The sequence below is a fragment of the Numenius arquata genome, chromosome 11 (assembly GCF_964106895.1).
Source record: "Numenius arquata chromosome 11, bNumArq3.hap1.1, whole genome shotgun sequence".
Taxonomy (NCBI): Eukaryota; Metazoa; Chordata; class Aves; order Charadriiformes; family Scolopacidae; genus Numenius; species Numenius arquata.
This window is the reverse complement of record NC_133586.1, coordinates 2,563,446-2,588,684: the sequence shown is the minus strand read 5'-3', so window position 1 is coordinate 2,588,684 and position 25,239 is coordinate 2,563,446. Positions and strand designations below refer to the sequence as shown.

At 41.9% G+C, this 25,239-nt stretch overlaps 1 protein-coding gene across 1 annotated transcript in view; it reads left to right on the top strand.

The window, feature by feature from the left end:
* The first annotated feature begins 7,688 nt into the window (after nt 1-7,688).
* The window catches only part of MAP2K1 (mitogen-activated protein kinase kinase 1), a 36,983-nt gene continuing 19,432 nt past the window's right edge, over nt 7,689-25,239 (top strand). Inside the window, exons 1-2 of the mRNA XM_074156528.1 lie at nt 7,689-7,811; nt 24,627-24,837. Coding sequence (XP_074012629.1) covers nt 7,732-7,811; nt 24,627-24,837 — 291 coding nt within the window. The 5' untranslated portion in view covers nt 7,689-7,731. The remainder of the gene's footprint in view (nt 7,812-24,626; nt 24,838-25,239) is intronic.

Here is a 25,239-nt window from a genome sequence, read left to right as displayed (position 1 = left end):
GCGCGCCGGGGAAGCGCCGCGAGAGCTCCAGGTCTCGCGAGGTCGCGGGACGGGTCGGCGGAGGCAGGCGAGCGGCCGGCCGGGCGGACGCCGGTGCGCATGCGCGGCCGAGCGGCAGCCTCGGCGGCGCTGCTTTTGGCGCCAAAAGGCGATGGGCGGGGCCGGGCTGGCTGAGGCGGGGCCGGGGCTGGGGCGGTGGCTTCCCGGGGCAGCTTCGGTGTCACAGCTTCAGGTAAAAGCTGCGGGGGGTGTGGGTGTGTGAGAGTTTTATTCGAAGAGTACAAGGTTGCCTGGCCCCGCCGTGAATCAGCCCCAGGAATGGGATTTACAATGGTCATTCTTGAGCCCTTTCTCGCTTCCCCGCCTCTGAGGAAGGGGCTGCCAGGACAGGTAGAGGTCTGTGGGAGCGGGGCCAGAGGAGGCCACGGAGATGCTGTGAGGGCTGGAGCCCCCCTGCTGTGAGGACAGGCTGAGAGAGTTGGGGGGGTTCAGCCTGGAGAAGAGAAGGCTCTGAGGAGAGCTTAGAGCCCCTTCCAGTCCCTAAAGGGGCTCCAGGAGAGATGGGGATGGACTCTTGATGAGGGAGGGGAGCCATAGGAGGAGGGGGAAGGGTTTGACACTGAAAGAGGGGAGATTGAGATGAGATGTGGGGAAGAACTTCTTTGCTGTGAGGGTGGTGAGAGCCTGGCCCAGGTTGCCCAGAGAAGCTGTGGCTGCCCCATCCCTGGGTGGGTTCAAGGCCAGGTTGGAGGGGGTTTGGAGCAACCTGGTCTGGTGGAAGGTGTCCCTGCCCAGGGCAGGGGGTTGGAACTGGGTAAGCTTTAAGGTCCCTTCCAACCCGAACCATTCATAGAATCATAGAATTGTCTAGGTTGGAAGGGACCTTTTAAGATCATCTAGTCCAACCATCAACCTAACTCTGATAAAAAAAACCCCATCACTAAACCATGTCACTAAGCACTATGTCAGCCCGTCTTTTGAAAACCTCCAGGGATGGTGCCTCAACCACTTCCCCGGGCAGCCCATTCCAAGGCTTAATAACCCTTTCAGTGTCAAAATTTTTCCTCATATCCAATCTGAACCTCCCCTGATGCAACTTGAGGCCATTTCCTCTTGTCCTATCGCCTGTGATCCCAAGCTTTATCCACACAGATGCCAGCTAGAGCCTTCTGGTGATTTAAAACTAAACGATTTGCAAATGTCCAAGCCCTCTGAGATTTGGCAGCGCTGTGCATAAGATGCCATTTAAGGACTTAGGCTGCAGAAATAATAGGAGAGAAGCTCCGCGCTACCATCTCCAGTGCCATTGCATCTGAAAAAAAATCTGTTTTCGTATTTTTACAGGTCAGTCCATAGAATTGTATGTGACTTAAATTATAGGTCTTCAGTTAAGCAAAATGAGAGAAATTAATGTCAAATATTAATAGATTAAAGGAATTGCTTTTCCCTTATTTCTCTGTAAATTCAAATTTTACATATAATGTTTCTGGTAATTTAATGTATTCCTTCTAATATGACAAAGAAAATCAATTGCAGTTACTTTCCAGTAAAAAAAAAAAAAAGTATTATCCTTTAGTCAAAATTATTTTATCAGTTAATGTTTAAAATGTTTTTTCCCAAATGCAGCAGCATTTTTTATAGTTAAGAATACATTAAACAGAGGGAGAACACATTAATGGATTTGTTAGCATTGAATCCATTTATCTTAACTTTTTACATATGGCCAATTTCTGCAATTGACTGAGGCACATGAAGTATGAAAATAAGCACAAAGATATACTAATAACTATAGATGAGATGCTGCTAATTTCCAGCTCAAAAGACCATAAGGATTTGTGTTATATAAAATTACTGAAAATCAAATGTTTGTATGATGAGCTCTTTGCATTGAAAATAACAGTCACTCCTTATATTAAAAAATCTTTACAAACAAATGAATTAGGTTTTGGGTGTAGCCTAAATATCTGATTCATAACTATTAGTGTGATGCATCTTTGCATGTAAATGTTTTCCTTAATATTTAAGGGGGTGTGTGTGTATGTGAAGTAATTGGATTTGAAATACTTCTCTAATGTCAACCAAACTTATTAGAGGCTCAAGATTTCAAAATTGGAGGGGAATTGGGGAGAAGGTAGAATTTATTTACGTGGCCGGCCAGTCTGCGTATACCCAGGCCACCTGCTCTGCACAGCCAGAGCTCTGTCCTGTGGTAGGCGATTTGTCTTTGCCCAAACAGGTAGATAAGAGATAGGAAGAGAAGTGCTGGAAAAGGTATAAAAATTACCTTTTTTATATACCTATGTATATAAAAACGTATATACCTATGTATATGAAAAATATGCAAAGATTAAAGCAGATCACTTAAAACCTCTGCAGAGGAGTACAGTGTTATAAAACCTACTGTATTTATGCAACTTTGATTAATCAATATTTTTGAAGAGTGTTTAATTAGAGGCTGGACTTGATGACCTAGGTAGTTCTTTCCAGTCCTATGTTCCTAATTAAATGAAAAGCATATGCTGGCAGGCATTGATTATTGTTTTTTCCTCAGGAAATGAATAACCAGCCACATGCTGATAAAATAATAAGTCAGGGGAAAAAAAACAACAAACAACCCATAGCTTGCCTGTATTCTAGAAAAGAGTTTTGTTTTCTAGTTAGGTGAAATGGAAATATTACTTGGTTGTTTCTGTATTGAATAGTGTAATTTCATTAGAAAAATAGCAGAAATGTAGCACCTTATTTTATGTTTCAGTCTCATTTCCTGGTTTATGTTAGATGTAATAGATGGCAAAGAAAATCTGTAAAATGGATAATTGGCTACTTACGCATTTGAAGGGTTTTACTCCTATGGGAGTCATACTTGTTCTGCAAAAACCCTTTAAGTATTATGTTGGCAAAGCTGTTCATTCAACAGACCCAAGGCAAAACTGGTACCATTGTAGCTGCGTTACCAGGAGATCACAGCTTACGGATCTAGCAAACTTCAGCTATTTGGGATTTATATCTTGCTAATCTACACCAAATTGTATATTATACAGTCATCTTAAACATTAATTTCTAAGCTCTTAGTATATTACTAAACATTTAAGATTGTGTTCGGATCCACAGCATTCTTTTAAATCCCTGCTTCTTGAGGAAAAGAGGATTTGCAAGACAGGTCGGGATCTCCAGCTGTTTGAATGTCAGTTTGTCTGTCAGCCCCCTCCTAATAATTTTTGATCCTGTTGGCTGGTTTCAGTCAAATTTGAATCAGGTTTCTTAAATTCCATTGCTTATGGGACTAATTATTTCCTTAAATTGCTTTGTAAACCACTAAATAGATTAAGAAGCATTAAATCTTACAAATAAAAGTTTGCGTGCGTATGTTTTGGCAGTAAAATACGGAGCTTTATGTGGCAATGGAGTTTTAAAAGTTGGGATAAGTTAGTGATGCGATTAATCTATATAGTAATCACTTTTTCCTTTTCATGCAAGAAACTAGACAAAATGCAGGTTTCCATGAGAGAAGAAAAGCGGTGATGAAGACAGGCTTCTTTGTTCCATTTCTATTTACAGAGACATCTTGTAGTTCTGTTTCTCCAAGCAGCGGTGGAATCAATAAATCGGGAAGTCTCCCGGCTCAGAAGTCTTTCATAGAAATGACACTACCTTCTATTCTTCCTTCATCATTTCCTCTGTGATCCACCTTCAGAAACGCAAAGCAAAACGCAATTCCTTCCATGGAGAATATTCAAATTCCCCAAACACGTGTTTTGTTTGGGCTGGGGAAATATGCTTAATTTTTAGTTGCAAATGCGCTGAAGTTAAACGTGTTTGTTTTACAGAAGTTCAAACCAACCTGCAACAACCCTGAAACTTTTCAAATGTGCTATGTAGCCATGGAAAAGAAAACCGGTCATTCAGTATGATCCGCGTGACAAGCGTTATAAAAAATGAACAACAACAATAAAAAACCTAAATAAGGTGTCTTAGGAGGCTTTGAGCAAAGCTCAGGGGCCACCCAGCTCTTGGGGTCTCTCTAAGGTTCCGGGGGGACAAAGGTGCCGGAGGAACTCGGCGGTAGCGGCAGCAGTTACACAGAAATAATTCCTGCCGTGGCATCAATCTGAACGCCCGCGACTTTATTTCTATATTCAGTCAGTTCAAAATACCTTTGTTTTCGTGCTATAGGTCAACGGGACTTTAAGATACGAGTGAATTCAGTAATTTTTCAGATTCCAGGTTTAACAGTGCAATTGTAAAGTGCTCCAGAGGAGGGAGCCAGCTCTTAATAGCGGGAGTTGGAGGGAGCGTGGCTTGGAACGGCAAAGCGGTGAAAATAATAATTTAATCTTTTCTACTTCAGAAACGGGGAAGATGTTAGGAACGATATAGTATTTTCGCATAATACGCAGGGAAGCTTGTTCATCATTTCAGTTGCTACAAAAGCATCAATGACTGCTTTGATTAAAAATATTATTTGACTTTTGCAAACCGCAGAAAATTAAAACACGGAATTCCAAGTGGTGCTTTATACAAAGTACTTACAATATAAGTTTTGTTATGGAATTTACTCTGCGCTTTTACTGTCAGCTGAGTCGATCAGCGCGATCCACACTTCTTCGTTGCTGTGCTTCAAAAATTCTGCATATTGAAAGCTCCGTTTTCAGTAGGTGTGTCCAGTCATTCATCTGTTTGTGTCGGTGATTTTTCCGGTGGTGAAAACCAGGCAATGTTACAAGGAGAAAAATAATTCAAACTGTGAAAATTCACAATTCACAACTAAAATTCTTCCTTGTTCAGTCCCAATATTTAAAAGAAAATAAAACCTTCCCTGCGAGCATCTTTTCAGAGGAAAAGAGGCCGTACTTTGCTGCATAGTAGAATGTTGGAAATTATACGAGGTGTATATAATAATGGTGCTTTCGATACCTGTCTGATATTCACACGGTCTCTGCAGAGTCCGGTGGTTCAGACGAGAGTCCTCGCGTTTCCCCACACGCAGTCGTGGAAAGAGAAAAAACAACCTCAGCTGCAACTCGATGTCTTTTTCGGAATAAAAGTCTGACTTTAGCACAGTAAGGCTTGATACTTCGCGAGTCACTGTAAATGCCAGTCGTTCAGCTTTACTATACCTTAGTCCTGTGGAAAAAGAAAAAAAAAAAAAGAAAGGAAAATAACTCATATTTAAAAATTCTCAAATAACTATATAAATCCCAATTTCTGCCCGGCAGGGAGGAAAGGCCTTTCTGGGCGTTGATCTTTTCCTCCTCTCAGGCAAAAAAAGCGCAGAAATGGAATACCGGTGACAGCGGTCAGCGCTGGAACTGCCAAAGGGACCAATTTGTCACCCCTCTGCCCCGTACCAAGCCATTCGCCACCACCGGGTCACTTCCCTCCGTGACTCACGTGTCTCCGTGAGAGATTTCACTTAAAACTGGAGCAAATTTATGAGCAACTGTTGAGTCTTTCCTTCTAGACGTGTCACGTTTGTTGAGAGACAGAGCAACGTCCAGGACACAAGCTTGGAGTAGCAACAGAGGGAATTCCTCAGCTGTGTCGGAAAGCAGAAGAGATCTTGAAGCCCTTCTTGATGCAGAACTTCTCAGGGTACAGGCCTTAAAAGAGCCTTCACCTTTCTCCTGCTGGATTCAGACCAGGAGAAATTGATCTGCCGAAGAATCCCAGACTTTCCCAAACTTGTTTACGGCCTCTCAGCAGCAGAGGCAGGATTGTGAAGGTAATAAAAGATCTCCTGGCTCTTACAGGAATGTCATCGTTTTAAGCGCTGCACGTGTGTAACAGCCAGATTGGCTTTGCTGATCCGAACATTCCATCCCCACCCTGAGATCTACAACTAAATAATGGGATCCTTACATTTCATAGAATCATAGAATCATCTAGGTTGGAAAAGACCCTTGGGATCATCGAGTCCAACCATCTACCCTACTCTACAAAGTTCTTCCCTACACCATATCCCCCAACACCTCATCTAAATGACTCTTAAACTCATCCAAGGATGGTGACTCAACCCCCTCCCTGGGCAGCCCCTTCCAGTGTCTGACCACTCTTTCTGTGAAGAATTTCTTCCTAATGTCCAGTCTAAACCTGCCCTGTTGCAGCTTGAAGCCGTTCCCTCTTGTTCTATGGCTTGTTCAATTGTTCTATTGCTTGTTCTATTGCTTGTTCCCTCTTGTTCAATTCTTTACGTTTAATTTCTCCCGCTTGGAATGAGAACGGGTGTGGAGGAGCAGTGCTGCTGCCTGAAGAGAAGGGGGGGTCTCTTACTGCTGAAGTCACCTCCCCCAGAGGGGACCACCGCTGGCCTGGAGCAAGGGACATTGCGGTGACGGCCCCGCTGGCCCCCACTCCGGCCGCACCGGGAGGTGGTCACCCCACCCGTGTGCCACCCTGCTGGGTGCTGGGGTCATTTTCTGCAAAATCAGTACTTTAGAGATGGGCGGGAGCGAGGTGATGTTAAGGCAAGGCAGCGGGGGCAGTTCACAGCCCAAGGTGGAAGCTTTTTTTTTTTTTTTTTCAGCAGAAAGGCGGGTTTTGCGCTCTGAAGTTTTAACCTCGTCTTTACGTCGGTGTTTTTTCCCCCCAGAATTACCCCAGAATTACGCGAGAGGCTCCGTCCCTTCCACGGCGTGGGGTCGCAGCCCTGGGACTTCTGTGTCTGACCTCAAAACTGTTTACAGAAGCAGCGGGTTCAGGGAGTGCAATCCCCACGTACAGCATCGATCTGTAACATTTATTTTTCCAAGCCGCTCTTTCCCAGCCGTACACTCCGGCTGTCGTCTGCCAAAACACGACAGAGAGCTCCCGGAAAAGAGAATTTCCCTGGTTATATTTTTAAGGGTCACTGAAATAAATGGTGATTTTTTTTTTTTTTTTTACAAAATCCTGGTGGCCCAAGTCAGGGCTCCGGAGAAACGTACGTCCAGGAAAGCAGCGGCGCATTCAGGTGTGGAATGTGTGACCCCATCTGGCCCTTCCCCGCAGCAAAAGCATCTCGGGCGTTTCATTTTCATACTCCTTTTACTGTTTATAATTCGCAGTTCTCTAACTGCCACCCCCCCCCCCCCCCCCTCCTTTCCCATTTTCAATCCAGGCGCTTCCTTTGGGAAGAACTCAGCAGCCGTTGGTACCCCAGCCGAGGGTTGTGTGTTAATTAGAACGACGGGAGTAGTTTCCACGCGGGGTACCGGTACGCGGGGTACCGGTACGCGGGGTACCGGTACGCGGAGGGAGTGCCCCCCCCCTTCCCCCCCCCCCCCGCAAACTCCGCGCCGCCCCCGCCCCGCGGCTGCGGGCAGAGCGCAGTGAGGGCAGGGCTTCAGCGAGGCTTCGCTGCGCCCAGTGCGCATGCGCTCGCCCACCGCGCCTGCGCGCTGGGGGTGGCCGGGGCGGTGCGCGCAGGCGCAGTCCCACAGAAGGGCACATTTTGAGCCCGGGCAGTTTTCCCCGTCGGGAGCTGCCGGAGGGAGCTCGGCGCGGCGCCGCCGGGGGAGGCCGGCGCTGGGCGGCAGGGGAGGCGCGGCTGGGGTCCGGCGGCGACGGCGGCGGCACCTGCCTGCTGAGGAGGCTGCTCGCAGCCCGCGGGGGGGGGGGGAGTGAGGGGGGGCGCGCGCACGGGCGGCGAGGGGAGCCCCCAACTTTGCCCCGCCGCAGGAAGTCCCTCGAACCTGGCCGAAGTGGGGCCGGGGCTTCTCCGTCCCTTACCCTCCGCGCCGTCTGGGGGAGAAAATGCCGAAGAAGAAGCCCGGGCCGATTCAGCTCAACCCCGCTCCGGATGGATCCGCCGTCAACGGGACAAGCTCTGCAGAGTGAGTGGAGCCTGTTGGGGGTGGCCGGGGCTCCGGCGGGGGCTGCCCGCGCTCCGCGTCCCTGAGGTGACGGGCGCGGCCGCCGCCTCCCCGGAGCGGTGTCGGGGGTGTGTGTGTGTTTGTGTGTGTGTGTGTTCTTCTGCGGATGGGCCCCCGCCGGGAAAAGCGCGTATCCCAGGCGGTGAAGGGGCACCAGCCCTGCTGGGTTAGTTTCTCCTTAAGCCGTCTGGCTTTAAACCGGCACGGCCTGGTTGCCAGAAAAAAAAAAAATCAAGACCTGCTGGTTCCTTGGGGGCGGGTGTCCCGTCCGTCCCCCCCCCCCCCCGGTACCTGCTGAGGGGCTCCTCGGCGGGACCGGCGATAAACAAACTTTCTGTCAGATCTTCCAAGGTAAATAAGCTGGGGGAAATAAATAGAGGACAACTTGTATAACTCTCTTCTCGTAGCCCATAATGGTATCTGCTGAGTTCTTAGATTACATAATTACCTGCTGAGTGCCAAAGGATGCGTTTCCAGTAGCATATTTCATAAATGCGTGTGTGGGAGAAATCATATTTAAAAGCCCGGATTTCCAGCAAAGGTGTCTTGTTTTTCCTCCTCCCTGGCTCTGAACCAAGCCAACGCGAGTTTCAGTAAATCTGTTTTCCAGTAATTAGCCGGCGATGCTGGGTACATCAGTGAGTGCGTTTGGAGAAAATGCCCCTGAGCTTTCCTGTGTGTAACGCAAACGTTATCCTGTAGGAGTGTGTGGAAGGTAGGTCCGAGCTGATCACTTGTGAGGGGGGGAAAAGGACTGAACGCTGGCTTGTTGCGTGTTGCTCGTGAAGCCCCTGTTGATCTTGCAGATCTGGGTAAGGGTGGTGGCTTTGGTTACGCAGATCCGGTGTCAGCATCCTGAAGTAGTGAGGTGTTACACAAGGTTTTTGTTTGAGGTTAACAGGTCTGTGTTCGCCACCTAATTTTTAGATTGAGGTGACGGACTAGCTCTCAGCTGAGCCTTGAAACACACATGCATCTTGAAAGAACAGATTCTTGTCCCTGTATGGTCAGGTTAGTCCCTCTTGGACTCGTAAACTGAGCTCCTTATGTGTCACCCTGTCAAAGGGTACGTGAGGCAGAACTGCAGTGAGATCTACAAGTCTTGGGCCTTAAAGTATGGGCTCTGCATGTGTCATTGTTGCCACCTTTTCAGACAGGTTCAGATCTCACTTAACCACCCAAACATTAAAAGAAAAAATGAAATTCAGTGTCTAGCAGCTCCAGCTGTGACATTTCTAGCAAAGTCTTTTGATGATTAACTGAGAGATGAGCTGTTTAAAAATTATTCTTTGGCAGGAGTTACTGATTGTATCTAAGCATTATGATCTCACTGTTTATGCAGGTTTATCTGCACTGATAAGGGGAAAATATTAGTTTTATATCTGCCTGTATAGCACCTTCCAGTTGATTTTTCTTCAAGGCGGTTGTGGATACGTTGATTTAGTCTTCAGGGACCCCTACTGCATGTTATTCTTGTTTTATATAATAAATCTGATACACCTGTCATTTGCTTATTTTGATACCCAAAGCTGATCAGCAAACATGCAATATGTTAAATACCGTATTTCTTCAGTATTTCTTGAGTTAAGAAGTGTCATTCATTCTTAAATTGCTTTTACACATTTGATACCCACTTACTTGTTGGAATCCTTTTGAGACTCATGGGAGTGTTGAGTCCTGATGAACTATCTTGCTTCGTTTTCTGTTTTGTGTGTTGATTTGTTTGGTATCTGTGTCTCCTAGACTTGTGCGCTTTGTCATATACGAGACCTTTTACCCAGCTTTTGTCAGCTTAGAGATATGTCAAGTATTTTTAAAAGAAGTAGCTTAGTGAGAGTAAATCCAGCACCCGGTTCTCCTATAAACAACCATAATTAATTAATCATGGAAATATCCCCTCGTGCTGCTAATATTAAATCCTCATTGTGAAATATTTCAAATAGCAAAGAGTAGTTGCGTCAGAATTTGGAAATGGGTTTGGGAATTAAATTGAAACTGCTTATTCGGGTTTTGCCTTCATCTGTAAGATGATTTTCTTTTTTTTCCTCTCCTGCTCCTCTGATTTCTTTTTTTTTTTTTTTTTTTTCCCCCCCCCTTCTCCCTCCTTTGGTTAGTGCTTGAAATCAAGAGGAGAGGTGTTTGTCAGGCTGTATACCTTGTCAAGTGGTTCAAGTATGCTATGCATCCGTGGACTACCATATTAACACTTTCTAAAGCTCTGTTCCTGGTATAGTGGAATTTTGGCTATGTGAGTCTCCAGTTACTCATTTGCTTCCAGCATATACAAACTTGTCACTTTGCAAATGATCTTGGAGGCTTCCCTGTTGGTTTTTTTTCAGAGCAGAGAACCTCTCAAGAGAAAGAATGAAAAGATCTCAAATTACTTCGCGAAGTAAAATGATGATTCAGAGCGAGGTGGTATGATTGCTGCCTATAAATGCATGAAGCATCTGAACATCCAGGAGGAAGGAAGTTATTTAGGCCCGAAGGCAATGTTGGCGCAAAATCAAACGGATATAGATTGGCCATCAGCGGTCGTATGCTGGAATTCGGAAACCTTCTAGCTGTCAGAGGCAGGAGGTACTGCCACATATTCTGACAGGTATTTGACCCCCAGAATCTCTTCCTAGTTTTAAAATACCGAAGCTTAATACTTTTAGGAATGAGTATATATGATACTTTGGCGTCCTGGCAGAAAGGAAGGGGAAAGGGAGGAAATGAAAGAAGGGGCTGGATGATTCAGGATGTCCTGCTTTCTGTTCCTGTCTTGCCTTCTGGCTTCATCCTTATTTGGCCACGGGAACTCATTGACTAGAGTAAGGAAAAGCTTATAGTGTGAGGTGTAGGGCTTCAAGAAATGCATTTGTGAGGCCTGGTTCTTACTTGCATGACTCTTCTTTCCCTCCCTGGCAAGGCAGTACAAAGGCAAGTTAGCGTACTTGCAATTTAAATGTGTATATACCGAATATTTTAATGAAAATGTAAATATGTTTTTCTCTCGACAGCAGGTTTTGTTATTTGTAGCAATGACTTTAATTATTTGTACAGGATGTTGTGGTTCTCTCTGGGGCCTTCCAAATCCCCAGCTACCTCGGCTGGACAATAGAGACAACTTAATAAAAGACTTTCCTACGCTGTGAGCTTTGCTTCTGTTTTTGACGCTTCCTGCGGAGACGCAGTTGCACAGAGAGGGCTGAACCTGTGCTGCTGTTCTTGAGCTTCGGATCAGCAGAATGAAACCGAGATGACACTGGCCAGCTGCAAGTTGAATTTCATTCTGGTTCTTCTGGAGCTGCACGGTTGTAACTGGGCAGAGATTTTTTGCGGAGAAAACAGGGGAAAAAAACCCAAACAAACCAACCTGAAAGAAAATTAGTAAAAGGAATATTTATCTTTTGATTGAACGTAGTTTGCTGTCTTTATAGACAAAAGAAACAAGAACAAAATCTCTGCGTTCTGTTCCTTTCAAGCTTCTGGCTCCCTCTGAATATCTGACAGTTGTTACCCAATTTCTTTAAATGTTCTTCTAAACCCAAACTAAACCCAGAACACGAGGCTGAAGCTCTGCAAAGAAGCAGGAGGGTAGGTTTCAAGGTAATGCCACTTTCTGTATTACAACACATTTTTTGTTCACATGAAAAGAAAGTTACTTCGTGGCGTTCTTTAATGGCGTCTTTACAAGAAAGATAAGCAGAAGGAAGGGTCATATTTATAATGAGAACGTTAATTTGGTATAAAATGCCAGTGAAGACAAGGTGCAACTAGTTTTTAGCTTACTGTAGGTAGTCTACTAAATGCCAGATACGGCAGGTGTGGTGCTCTGTACAGACCGTGCTGAGACAGAAGCTACGCTCTCTCGTCTCATATAGCATTTTATATTGAGGTGTATATTTTAGGTGTTCAGGTTTTTTGTTTGTTGTTTTTAAACCATGACATCCTCGGTGAAAACAATATTAAACAGCCACCTAACTGTTCTCTCACATGGCAGAACAGAATATGGGCACCTTGTTCCCCAGCTTTGGTCTCTGCTAATTTCTTTGACACATTAAGTCTTACAGTGGCTTATGACTGAATACCTGAACAGCTGATGCTATTAATACATTAAGTAAGAATTTGACATGCCCAGATTTTTAACTGCTTTGGCTTATTAAAATTTATATTTGAGATCCAAATAGATGCTTGATTTATTTTTTTTTTTAAATTCAAACCAAATAATTAAACACGATTAAGTTACTTAAATTGCTTTTGGCTGAGATAGTGCAAAATACCTAAGTTCTGTAATGACAATTTTTAAAACATCACTACTTTTTTTTATATTCATCGAAACTTACTGTCTGTAAGTTAGACTGTGTGAGTTTTGAACTGTTCCACTGATCTCGGGAAAGTGCATTAAAATTTATTAGTTAAAATGCCCATATCCAGAAGTACACATGTAGGAAAAAAAATTGATGAAACCTGTGCCTTGAGATTCTAAATTAAGTTTAATGAGAGACTGTCTTGGCATGTAACGTAGACTATATTGACAGCCTATTTTAAAAGTGCTTACTTGAAAAAGTGAAATAAATACTCAGTACGATGTATTTTGTCATAGAGCACAACAATCCAATGAGCCACCAAATGAGCATTAGAATTACTTTTGAAGTTCATTTGTCTGTCATGGGAGGGATTACTGCTGCAGTTAAGAATGTTTATTAATGTTTCTCATCGCTTGAAACTTCTAATTACAGAAGAGTCTCTTTATGGTTACTTTTCCTGTACATCAGGGAACATCCTGTTACATTGGGATGTCTACAAACTAACTCCTCTAAAGCCTTACTTTTCACCTTGACTGAGTAGATAAAAACTTCCTTGTCTCTGGTATTATAACTTGAACCTTGCAAAAGTGCCCAGGGCTTTGACGGAATGTAAAAAGGAGAGCTTATCTTTTTGAGTGCTACTGACTTTTTCTGTTTTATAAGCATTCACATTGAAAAGGTGGTTGGGATTGAAAAGAACACTTCTGTTTTGTGTTTAATTAGATAAAAATGTAAAGAAAAAAAAAGTAGAACAAGGAATGTGCATTGTCCTTTAATATGCTGTAAGGAGCTAGGTCTTTGAGAGGAATTTAAAAAGATATTGTAGGTCTTTACCACCTTGGTAACTTTATTTCTTTAAAGGACGTGGCTTGAAAGAATGTCCAAGGACAACTGTGAGTGCAAACAGGCCATCAGCCATGGAGCTGTTATTGGTGGTGGTTGCATCCATGATGAGCAGTTCTGGGGTTTCTTTTCAGTACATCTGAGCCTTAGAACTGTTCAAACCAAAGAGTAATTTCATAGAAATGGATGACTGGCAAAATCCAGCCATAGGTTAAGAACTGCAGTATTAATTAGTCAGCTCTCTCTTATTGCTTCTTGCTGTTTATTCTGATTGCATTTAAGGTCATGCATTTAAGGAAGCCCCTGAATAGCTGGCATGACCTCTGAGTACAACTGCCTGTATTTGACAGTCAAAAAAGAACTTGGGAATTATGCAAAACTGGTTTGAACTTAAATTTGTATTACAATTTGCAAAATAAATAGTTGCTTGCTGTGCACCTTGCAATTTTCATGTTTTTCAATATCTTTCTCAAGGAAACTTCACTTTGGGGTTTGTAGGAGTAAAAGGCAGATTGTTTCCCATCATATGTAGCGTGGGGTTCCTTTTGTTTTGTCTTGAGTTTTTTGGTCTTTAAGTTTGCATTGTAAACCAGAGCGGCGTGAGGGGAGCAGCAGAACCAGTAGGCTGTTTCCCAGTAGACCTTCTTCCAAGAAGATTTGTCCTCCATGGAGTAATATTTTTGGGTCAGTTTTCTTGGATGTGATTTTAGATGAAATGGAAGGAAGATTTTTCAGAGTTGTTAATTTTAATGCTTGCTGGGTCATTTCTGCCTTTGTTTTGGGGGGATTATTTTGTGGTGTGGTTTGTTTTTTTTTTTTTTAAAGCAAGAAATTCTCTGAGAAGGGGCAGCCCCTCTGTGGAATTCCTTTGACTTCAGAGGAGCTTCTTTGTATGTGTGTGTAGTGTTCAGGAAGATTAGGTCCTGGAATTCTATGACTGATCTGCCTGGATTGCAGTTGCATTGAATGATGTGGAATTACTGCAAACTTGTAAATGTTTCTAAGAGAAAATAAAGAAGAGAAACTTTTTTTTTCCATCTGCTAATGATTAACCAAGCTTACAAATACATGCACTATGAGAAAGTGAGTAATAAAGGGCTCACAGCTTTCTTGGAGCATTTATGCTTGCCTGCCTAAAACACACTAAGTCTTCCAAATTTAGATTAAAGCATACCTGCTCGTAGCATTCTCTTTAAATGTGTTTAAGCCTGTGCGCGGTCCTTCATTGAATTAGAAATAGCATTTTAATAATACTTAAGAAACTAATGTAATACATGGTTTTATAACAAAATAGCAGGAAGTAAGACCCTGCATCACCTTAAGAACTTCTTGTATTATTTCTGGATGGATGTGCTGAAAAAACTGCTGCTTGTATTAATTTCTGTACTAGTTGTGTAGACTTTCTTAGCTGTCAAAGTGACCTGTGCTGTTCTCACTGGATAGGCAGCTTTTAGTTTACAATTATGGATGTAGGAAAGATTTTAAGATGCTTAATACTGAGGTAGTGGCAAATACCAAGTCTTGTTAAGTGCTTACACTCATATTTAAGTGTAATGACAATAACACAGGCACCCTTTAGTTATTATTTATTAGTTATTAGTTATTATTATGATAATGTTTTAGTTCAAAAAGCATAAATCAGTTTAGGAGAGTTAAATAAAAACAGGGTTAGAAAATAAATGTTGTTACCTTTCATCTCATTGGAATACAAGGGAAGTGTAAATATGGATCCAGCCACTTTTCCTTTTCTGCCCCTTACAGCACCAATTCTGTAGGTGGTGACAGAGGTGTGATTTCACAATTAAGCATGTGTGAGATCCTGCTCCTTCCGAAGAAGTCCTCTCCTCTCCTCACTGTGCCCGTATCTTCCTGATGCTTCTTTTCTTGTCTCAGCTCTTAGAGTGAGATGTGAATGCTGATCTGATGGAGAACTTACCCAGCAAAGAAGCCCAGATGAGTTTTCAGACATCTGTCCTCTTGTGCTCGCAGCAGCATTGACGTAGCCACACGCTGAACTTAATCAGGGAAATGATCTGGCTGAAAATTTCCAGGATTTTTAGTTAATTTTTAAATGGATGCGTTATCTGAACAGGTTACTGGGGAATGAATGGCTGGGGGCACGATGAGGCGGAGCCGCCTCCTTTGGCAAGAGCCCAGGAGTAAGTGATGGTGGACCCAGAGCCTGAGAGGTACTATTGAGATGTGTTGAAATTCAGTAATTACAACAATTTCTGAGTAGCACATCTTTTAATTGAAGAGTCTCAGGTCTCTGTCTCGAGAGGGTCAGGTTACCTCCCAGACCTTCCAGTGTTATCCAGTAGCCAAAGAAGGCTTAAAAAAACCCCAAAGGACTAGGTAAACCCAATATGTAGTTAAATTATTTATTTGGCGTGACAACGGTGCTGCTGTTATTAATGTGGGCAAAGGGTCTTTGTGTTAGTACTGGCTTAGAAAAAAAAACTGAGCATGAAAATTGTGGGTAATTTACGTAAGACAGGAAATACATCAGCCAGTTATTTGGGTGTATATTGACTAAGCTGTTTCAGTGTATGCAGGAGAAACATTCTGAAATGAACTGGGGAAAATTTTTCTTTTATTTATGGTAAATCTAGGTGTTTCCTTTAAATTAAATTCTAATTTTTCCAGTAAAAAAGCCCCCCTCCCTCCCCCAGCTGCTTGCCTGTGTTACTCTTTTTACAGCTGCATTTGTTCTCCCATCATTGCCCTGGGGATTGGCTGGGCTTTATAAAATGTACGGATTCCACTGCCAAAACACAAAAATGTCTCTTTGAGGAAGCAGTGCTGGTTGGCAACATCAATTTCTAGCTTGCTGAATTTTTGGGGAGTGGGTTCTTTCTTCCAAAGTTTTTTAATTTTTTCTTTTTTAAAGGAAGCAATGGATTATTTTTTTTTTTTCTGGAGACTTCCTATTGTGTTGCTAGAAATCGGCAACCTGATGATTCCTGATGTGATACATGTTCAATGTGACTGGGACAAAAACTCAATTATACTTTGGAACAAACGTGCAAGACTTTCTGCCAATTAGTGCCCACAGGAATTGAACAACTGGGAAAGACTAATTTCGCTGCTCAGTATCTCTCGGCAAACATCTGTTGAGACGCCGCATTCATCCTCAGCCTTGTCTGAACAAGAGGAGAGTGAATTCCAGCAGAACTTCTGCCTGCTGACGGCTGAGGATGTGGTCTGTCACCTGGGTGGCACCCAGCAGAAGGAAGAATACAGCAGTGTCTGTGACTGGGTGACACACGCCAAAAAACAAAACAAAACAATGGAAGCAGATTATTTTACTTTACAGGCTGAGAACTAGGACAGAGATACTCCGACAGTGTGTGATTCTTTGGATGAACAAGTATTTTAAAAAAACTACTTAGGGGTTTTTAAAACAAACCCTTGAAACTTCCCGGCAACTCTTCTGTCTTTCAGTGTTTGTTTTTCTTACAGCTCAGCGTTGTCCTGTGCTCTTCCAGAACCTTTTTCATTGTGGTGGGAAGATGAGTCGGCAGATCTAATGTGGCAAATATAACAATCACAGAATGCATTTTTGGGGGGAAAAAATACTCTGTCTGGATATAAGCGTATCTGTATTTATGTGTGAATATTTCTATATGCATTGGTACAGTCTATACATATTTTAAGTAAAAATCACTAATTTCTTCCACTAAATGGCTATACCGGTGAATGTTCTGTGTTATTTGAAATGGATGGATTGCGTGTAGGCAAACATCTAAACCTCCCATCCGTGGCTTTCTTTGAATCCCAGTTACGGATTGGTTTTTTTATGTTTTCCTCTGCACATTCTGGCAATTTTCTTTCCCAGTCCCTGATGTGGTAACTGCAGCTTTTGATGGAGTTTGTGCTTCTGTGCTCCTCGCTCGGCTCTTGCAGAGAAGGTGTCTCAGTTCTAATCCTGGCTTTTTCATGGGCCTTGTAAACCGATCCTGTAACTTCATCTCTTTTATTATTGTAGTGTCTCTCAAAGGCTGCGTAGCTACCACAAAAGGGAGTCGTGAAGATACTGTTATGATTAGTATTGCACATATTTATCCCTTGTTTTTATCATTGAATTTAACTCAGAGTTTCAGAGACATAAAATAGTGGAAAAGCAGGACTTGTGTAAATACATGTGTCAGCTGATGATCAGAATTGTATAAATTCTCCTTATCCTCTGTGTTGTGTTTTAAATCCCTAAAAAAAAATTTCCTTTTTCTGTCTATAAGGCAGTGTTAATTTCCCTGTTGCTCTTTTGTTCTGGTCATGTGTAGTGCTGGTGGGGAAAAAATCAGTGGTAAGTGCACAGATATGTAGGAAAGGGGGATCGAGAACTTGGATTTCTGGTTCTGGAGATTTGGTTCTTGGATTTCTTAATTTGAGATGGCAGTTTGTTTGTGGCGCACGTTGAATTCAATGCTACAGTAAGTCCTGAGGAAGCCTTTTAACTGTTGGGGGGGGGGGGGAAACAATCCTGAAAAAACACCAAACCAGTTGCATTATTTAGCCATAGAGCTAAATACATAAAAGAGGTGCCCAAGCCTTGCTGGCAGCTGCTGCCACCCCCCAGGATAAAGGGCTGTGACTCTAAGCAGTGGCTGGGAACAGCTGAGAAAAAAATCCAGTAGGAAGCATCTCCCAGGCCCTGAATCTGATATCTGTCCCTTTGTGCCGCCGCTCGCATCTGTGGCTTTACTCCCTTTGAAACTCCGTCTTCAGTTCACGCGTGTCACTTGGCAGGCTTCGGCTTAGTTCAGAAAAAACCAGTCTGAAATGTTCAATGGGATAGCGGTTGGGCTAAAGCAAAAGAGGGAGCACAGATTCCTACCCAACAGTTCAGCCCATAAGGAGTTTTTGAAGTTAAACTGCCTGATCGCTTGGAGACTCAACAGGAGACTTGAAGTCATATCGCATATTTTCTTCTTTAAAATACGTGGCTTTCAGCTTTAGAAAAATGAGAATTCTTACACTGATTTAGTCTAGCTGGTTGCTTTTTTTGGACAGAACAATAGTTTTCTAATAGTTTTGGTTTACATACCTCTTACTAAGAAATAGATTTTAATCAAACTGCCTCTTATTCTTGCTAGGTAATGTGGTTTGGTGTGTTGTGTTTTTTTTTTTTTTTTGTTGGCAGCATTAAACCTCAAAATATGCCCTGTCGTGTCTGTTGCATTGTGGAAGTGGAATGGTATTTTCAGATGTTAATATTCATGCTAGAAACGGGCAGGTGTATTGGGCAATCGCATATCCCACCTAAGGGTGATTTATGAAGGACCTCTAACATGGTGCAAGAATTGAAAAATAGTGTGTTTTTCCCAAACAAGACTGCTTTGCACTTACAGCGAGTTGGGATTGTTTTGAGTTGTTGTTTTAACCGTTAAGTTTTACGAGGCTGCACTGGAGGTGGCACAGCCACAGCCACCCGCTCTGCGAGCGATGAGACCTCTGTAGTTACTCGATATTCCCTGGTATTCCGTGAACTGTTCTTTGTTCAAGTTAAATAAAAATTTGTCTTATTGCCTGGGTTTGGCAGAGTCATGCAAAATAGTAGTCTGCCTTTTCAAAACTGCAGAATGTCTTCGTGTTCCTAATACTTCGTTTCAGCTCCCTGATTGAGGTTGTTCATGGAAATGATGTAGTGAACTGCCTACTTTTTTCCCTCTAAACTGACAGTTGTGTAGGCTTGGGGAAAGCGTTACTGTCACTGTTCTGGAAAACAACCCCCAGGCCTGTATCCTCATGTGACAGTAGATCTGAAAGTAAATGTACTTCTCTCTGCTTTCACTCATACTAATTGTTCGGCTCACAAAACTGATAGTAATAACTTTTAACAACTATTTGACAAATTACTGTTAAAGACTCTGTCAGACTCTCTTCCTCTACCATGTTGTGGTGTTTTTTTTTCTCAAAAGACTTCAGGGTTGAGTACAGCTTTAATGTAGCTTTTAGGATTGAGTAAATTATTAACTTAACACTAACCTGAATTAATACTCCAAATCCTTGAGAATTTTTTTATTAGTATGAATTAAGAGTAAGGATTTCTTTTCTGTTTTTAGTATGACATTATGTACTAGCAGACTAAAGGCATTATTTATCGTGTTACTGGTTCAAAGAGCATGTATGCTCTAAAATGCCTAATGCATCTCTTCCAGGAGTTCTTTCTTCAGCGCTGATGTGGCTGCCCCCAAAAGCATGAATTAAGAAGTCTCTTCTTGCCTTCTGCCCCAAAACAAAAACCAGGGAGGTGGGATACTGGGATAGGTGAGACAATTCTGAAGCTCTTAGATGAGCTTCCATACATTTCACAGGTGAGGTTTCATTGAGGCTGGAAAGCTCTCAGCGTCCCACGCAGTGGTTCTCGGAGAACCTTTCTCACCTCTGTGGTCCACCACAAACTGGCTGCAGAAGAGGTGGATGTGGGTTCTCCCAGGATGTCAGATTGTATTTGTCTCCTAAAACAAAGATTTTTTATTTTTTTTTTGCAAAGTGTAAATGGGCGAGTAGAGGTGAGTTTTTCCTCTGTGTACATCAGAGGATCGTTGGTGTTTGGGGAGGGGCTGTGCATGTGTGGTAGGGGGCTGCACTCTGATTAAGTTCTGTTCTGCATTCGTTTTAAAATTCTGAGGTTACAGAAGTGTCGTGTGAGGAGAAGGACGTTGCAGTGCCAGCGTAATTCCTGGAGCACAAAAAGGAAGATGTAACATTGACTTAATAGGAAGGATCCTACCTGATCAAATGTGGGTGGAGATAATTCCCCCTCTAGAGCACCTGGTACCTGGTGCTCCACTTGGAGGGGGGGAAAAACAAACAACCCCCAAAAAACTTGCACTGAATGCATATTTTAACTTTCCATTTGGTCTGGGAGAGAGAGATCTTGCGATAATTTTATCTTAAGTCCGGTAGTTGGGACACTATACTTTTTTCCAGTGGTATTGTCTGCTATACAACATATTTACCCGTTTCTGCTAGTTGATTAAGAATATATTCATTGATAGTGTTCTGTGAAATGACACTGTGTCTTTAACAACTGGAGAAAACGGCGCTGACCTCCCCGTGGCTGATTCAGATGATCACATTATGAAAGCTGGATTCTTCCCCTAGTGCAGTATGTTTAGTATGTGCTTGGCTTTAAAACCGATTGCAATAAATTAAATGATAACCTGTTGCTTTAGAGTAGTGCTTGGAACAGGGAGGTGCTGAGGTGGTTTGATGATCTCCTGCTTTGATGGAACTCTGGCAAAGGCGTAGCGCTCTGACAGTGAAAAAACAACTCCAAGACTGCAGCAGGTAATGGTGATGAATTTTAATAGGAATCTTTGTCTCTGAATAAAAGTTTTATGTAAGATTAAATAACTACTAGTGCTCCTTCTGGAGGCAGACGTTAACATGCTGCTACTTTTAGCTACCGGAGCTTTCTTCACGTTTTCACGGTGTCTTAGCGGTGAACTGACTTCAGTGTTGTCTCCTGTATTTTTGTATGTGTTGGTTTAGTTGCATTTGTAAAACTTCATATGCAGTGATTTACTTGTCCAACTTTTTCTGTATGTGACTTGCACTGCTGCTTGGCTGTGGTGTTTTTATAGGGTGAGAGTCCAGTAACAGTCATGGTTATGGGTCGGGGTAGAATTTTTACAGTAGTTTGAGTTCAAAACTAAAACTATTGAAGTCCTGCCTCCTAGAAATAGTAAAAGTAGATGAGCACCAATAATTTTAATGACACAAATACTCTTTTTTTTTTTTTTTAAAATTTAGCTATTTACATTAGAAATTTATTGGCATTTAGTGCTTCAAGGGAATGACCACAATGAAAAAAGAGCGCAATTCTGTCCTGATGTCTGACATTCAATTATAAAACTAACTGGAGATGTTATAGTTACGTTCTGAATAGTTAGTCTGATAATGGATTTGTTGGGTTAATACCTTTCACAAAAAGTCTTAAGAGTAATTTACAGCTAGATCTTGCTTGAATTTTTCAGGACCAATTCTCTGAGAACTTCGTTGCTCTCATCGTCTTGCACGTCACTGCAAGGAAGGAAGATTTTACCTTTAGAGCTTAGAACATTCCGGTGATTTTGCTGGTGACTACATTCTAGATAGAGAAACCTGATGTGCTGAGATTCACGGGACCAATACTTTTCCATCTGTGACAACCTTTGGAGTAGTCCGATAAGTGTTTGAGCAAGGACCCCAACAATCATTTATACTTTCAAGCAGGGAAATGCCTGTATTTTAAGTGAATGGCAAGTTTATTGAGATGAGTAACCGGGAAACTCCCACTTTAAACAGGCATACATAAAGCTAACATAGATGTGATAAATGCTATCCCAGCAAATCTTTTTGTTACTACACAGCATCAGCATGAGTGAGTGTTTTGTTTCATCACACTAGCATTTTGTCTGCTCCAAGTCATGTGCTCAAGCATCTCTGTGTTGTCTCCAAACCCAGAAAACCTCTTCTGCTTGAGGGGGGAAAAAAAAAAGTTTTCTTCAAAACAGCAAGAAAAAGCCATGTTGCATCCTGTTTCTGTGTCTCTCGTTTCTTTATTTTTCCAAATAAGCAGCCCTGCCGCCTTCTGTAATCCCTAAAATGACAGCAAGTTCCTTCTCAAAACTTGTAAATGAAGATAAAGGTCATTTGTTGCTGTGGCTTACTGGGCCAGATTTTTCAAAGGAAACTGAAATTTCTTGTTAAGGCCATATTTTGTAGGGGAGAGCTTGGTTCTGTTTTGGTATTAAGTCCATATGCAGGCTTTATAGTCTGCGTTGCTTGCTGAGCTCATCTGAAAACCTAGCCCTATATATCAAAAGGACATTTAATATCTATTTATATAAAATATTGTATCTAGGAGCTTAATATACTTTTATTTCAGATGTTTGAGTGAATTCAACAAAACCGGTGCTGCTAGGTTATTTGGATGTTCCTTCAAAGTCTGTTGCATGTTCTAAAATTGTCTTGTCTTCTTAGGAAAGAGAGATCCAGAGGGATGTTGAGCTCTCGTTCGTGTGGTCCTGGCTTCTCTAAAGCAGCGAGACAGAATGACAGATCTGTCGCTGCAAAAGTCACATCCAATAAAACTGCCTCGTTAATTTAAGATGTTTTGTAAGCCGTATTTTCTGGGCAATGATGCTTTTGATATAAGCACAGGGTAAAACCAGGTAAAACACCCTATGAAAAAGTTTATTTTTAATGAGTTTATATGCACAATAACGTTGCTCTGCTTCTAATATAAAGAAATGCTTAAGAATACTATCTTGGCGAGTGGCCCCAAAATACACCAGGGATCTCTGTTCTCCATTTCTGCTAGTTGTGTAGGGTTTTATAAAATGAAAAATAATCCATACTTCCTAAAAATACCGATGTTTAACATACTGCTCAGTAAAAAAAAATACTGATTTTATGTATTTGTCAGGTGTGTGTAGAAAGCTTGCGGCTGCTCAAGCCTGCTATGAGAGCAAACCACCTGAGTTACGTCATCTCAAAACAGTAACCTCCTCGGGTAAAATCCAGACCTTCCATCCAGCATTCATTGTTCTGGAGTTTATTGTAGGAAAGTAAGGGGTGCTTAACTTTGCTCCAGTTTTTAATCCTGTGTTCATAGTGTAAGAAGAGCTTGCTCAGCTGGGTTCTGGAAGAGACACACATTTGACTTCGGGCTGGCATTTGCTTGCTTTACTGGGCACACTTGTGGAGGAAAAAAAATAATCCAGTGATTAATTTGCTTTCTGTTTTACATTTTAGAAATCAGATTTCAAAATTGTGTCTCTTAGTGCTTCATCTTTTAAAACAGAGTCTGTAAATCAGATTAACTTGAATGTTCCTATATGTTATGCTTGTCTACACAGGGAAATTTCTCATTGTAGATGCTCTAGGATATTTGTATGATTGTATTCCAGTATGGAATATAATGGTTATATGGTTAGACTGCTATGAGGACAGAAATAAGAGTATCCTTGGAGGATAGCTTGCAAGTGAGGTATCTGCACCGGAGTTAAATAGTCTGAAAATGAAGTACCTGCACCAGAGTTAAATTATTTTTATACTAAGGTAGAGACACGGTATTATAAGTACAGTAGAACAAGTACATTTAAATTTTCTGTGTGAGAGTGTTCCGGTTGTGAGCAGCATTGCCAAATTCCATTTGCCCTGGGTGAGTGTTTTGTGGAATTTACTCGCAAGTGTTCTTACTAATCTTATGTCTGGACTGCTAAAATGTCAAAATAACAGACTGAGCAGAACTCACCTTTCCATCAAAGCTCTCATTCTGTTTCCTCTATTTAACTCTTCTGAGCATTATCGCTTCCTAAGTTAGCCCAGCAGTTGCATCCTGTCTAACTTTTGAACTGATAAATGAAGTAGGAGCGCGTCATCGCTTAAACTTTTGGAGTGATTGTGTAGTAAGGAAGAGCTGTGAATATTTATATTATTTTTATTTGCTTTGATTAAACCTTACATATAGTCAAACCAAGGTTGTTACCCTGCCTGGAAGCGCAGGCTCTCTAATGAACGAGCTGAGGGTTTCATCCTATATAATTCTGTCTTTCTGTTGAGTCTGGGGGTTATTTGTTGTTGCTTCTTGGAGAATCAACCTTGTGTCTTCTTTTTTTTTTTTTTAAATGGGAAATGATTTGGTCTCTGAAGAAGCAGATTCTGCTCCTGAAATTTTTCGTCCTGGCAGCACTGCATTCCCTGGGAATGCTGCATTAAATTTGGCTGAGCCAAATGAAAAATAAATATATATTTGCTGTTTAAATATTTACTTTTGCAGCAACTTATGGTTGCAGTTGGAAGTGGGAAATTTTTTTAAATTTTAAGTTGTTGTATTATTGGAATGAAGTGTTTTCTTAGGATCTGACGTTAAGTTATTAAAAAAGAATCTTCCTGGGAAACTGAACTTGCGTCTGTAACCCCAAGTTTAACTACTGCTTAAAGTTTTGTATTTCTATTTTGTATTGCTTAATGATGTTAAACCTATGTTTCTAGTAGATGTGCCCTTAAAAAAAAAAAAAAAGGCTTAAAACCTTTGGGCTGTTTCTTTTCCCCAGTTAAACTAAAAAGACTTTTGTGTTTCCAGTGGCCGGGTTTTTAATGCATGTTTGTTTGGCTGCGCTTTATAATTTTTTACTGATACTTAAATGAGAAGCTTCTGAATGGATTATTAGTTCTATAGTTATGTGAAAATCAGTAAATAAAACATTTAGACAAACTCCTTAGGAAATTGCAACACAATCCTTGACAATGTGGAACTAAAAATAGCGTGGAGAGATGTGCTGTGATTCATGAGATCTCTGATCATAAATGCTGAGTCATTAAGCCACTCCTGGAGGTAGTGAAACTTAACTCACAGGAATTTGGACAGAACCTCAAAGATGGGGAAACTGGGTATCATCTGTTTGTGTTTATGGCATTGTTTTATCTGGAATAAAATACTGTTCACTTAAATCAGAGTTCCAATAATGTATGTCGCATGGGGATGACTGTACAACTCGGATCCTTCTGGCTAAGGTATACGGGTGCAAAAGTGTAGTGGATTTAATCTCTATTTAACCTCAATGCTTTATTGCTCTTCCTCTTGCAACACTGCTGGGTAAGCTCAAACAGCTTAATAATCATCTGTTCTTTCTCTGCGCAGGGCAAATTTGGAAGCACTTCAGAAGAAGCTGGAAGAACTAGAGTTGGATGAACAGCAACGAAAGCGCCTCGAAGCTTTCCTTACCCAGAAACAAAAAGTTGGAGAGCTGAAGGATGATGACTTTGAGAAGATCAGTGAGCTGGGAGCAGGGAATGGTGGTGTGGTCTTCAAAGTATCTCACAAGCCGTCTGGTCTCATAATGGCCAGAAAGGTGAGTGCCTTAAAAATCAGAACTTAGGGATGATTTTTATGAAGGAGGTTGTCTCTGATGAAATACAGTGACTCTAGAGAAATAATTGGTATTGACACACACACACACACACACACACACACACACACACAAAAAAAAGACTTTAATGCCAACTTTTAGAGAAGTTGATGTCATAGAAGTAGGAAAGGTTGCATGTAATAATCCTAAACTTCCCAGTTTTTCAGAAAGTGTCCCATGTGTTTGTAATGATAGAATAGGCATCCATTTTCCCCCCTCCCCCCTTTTTTTTTTTCATATTTTTCTCTTATCTGGGTATATATCTTTTAAAGAAATGTGGTAGACTTAGTAATGAGTAGAAGGCCTACAAGAAGTTGCTGAAAGGTCTAAATTAGGGAAAAGTGA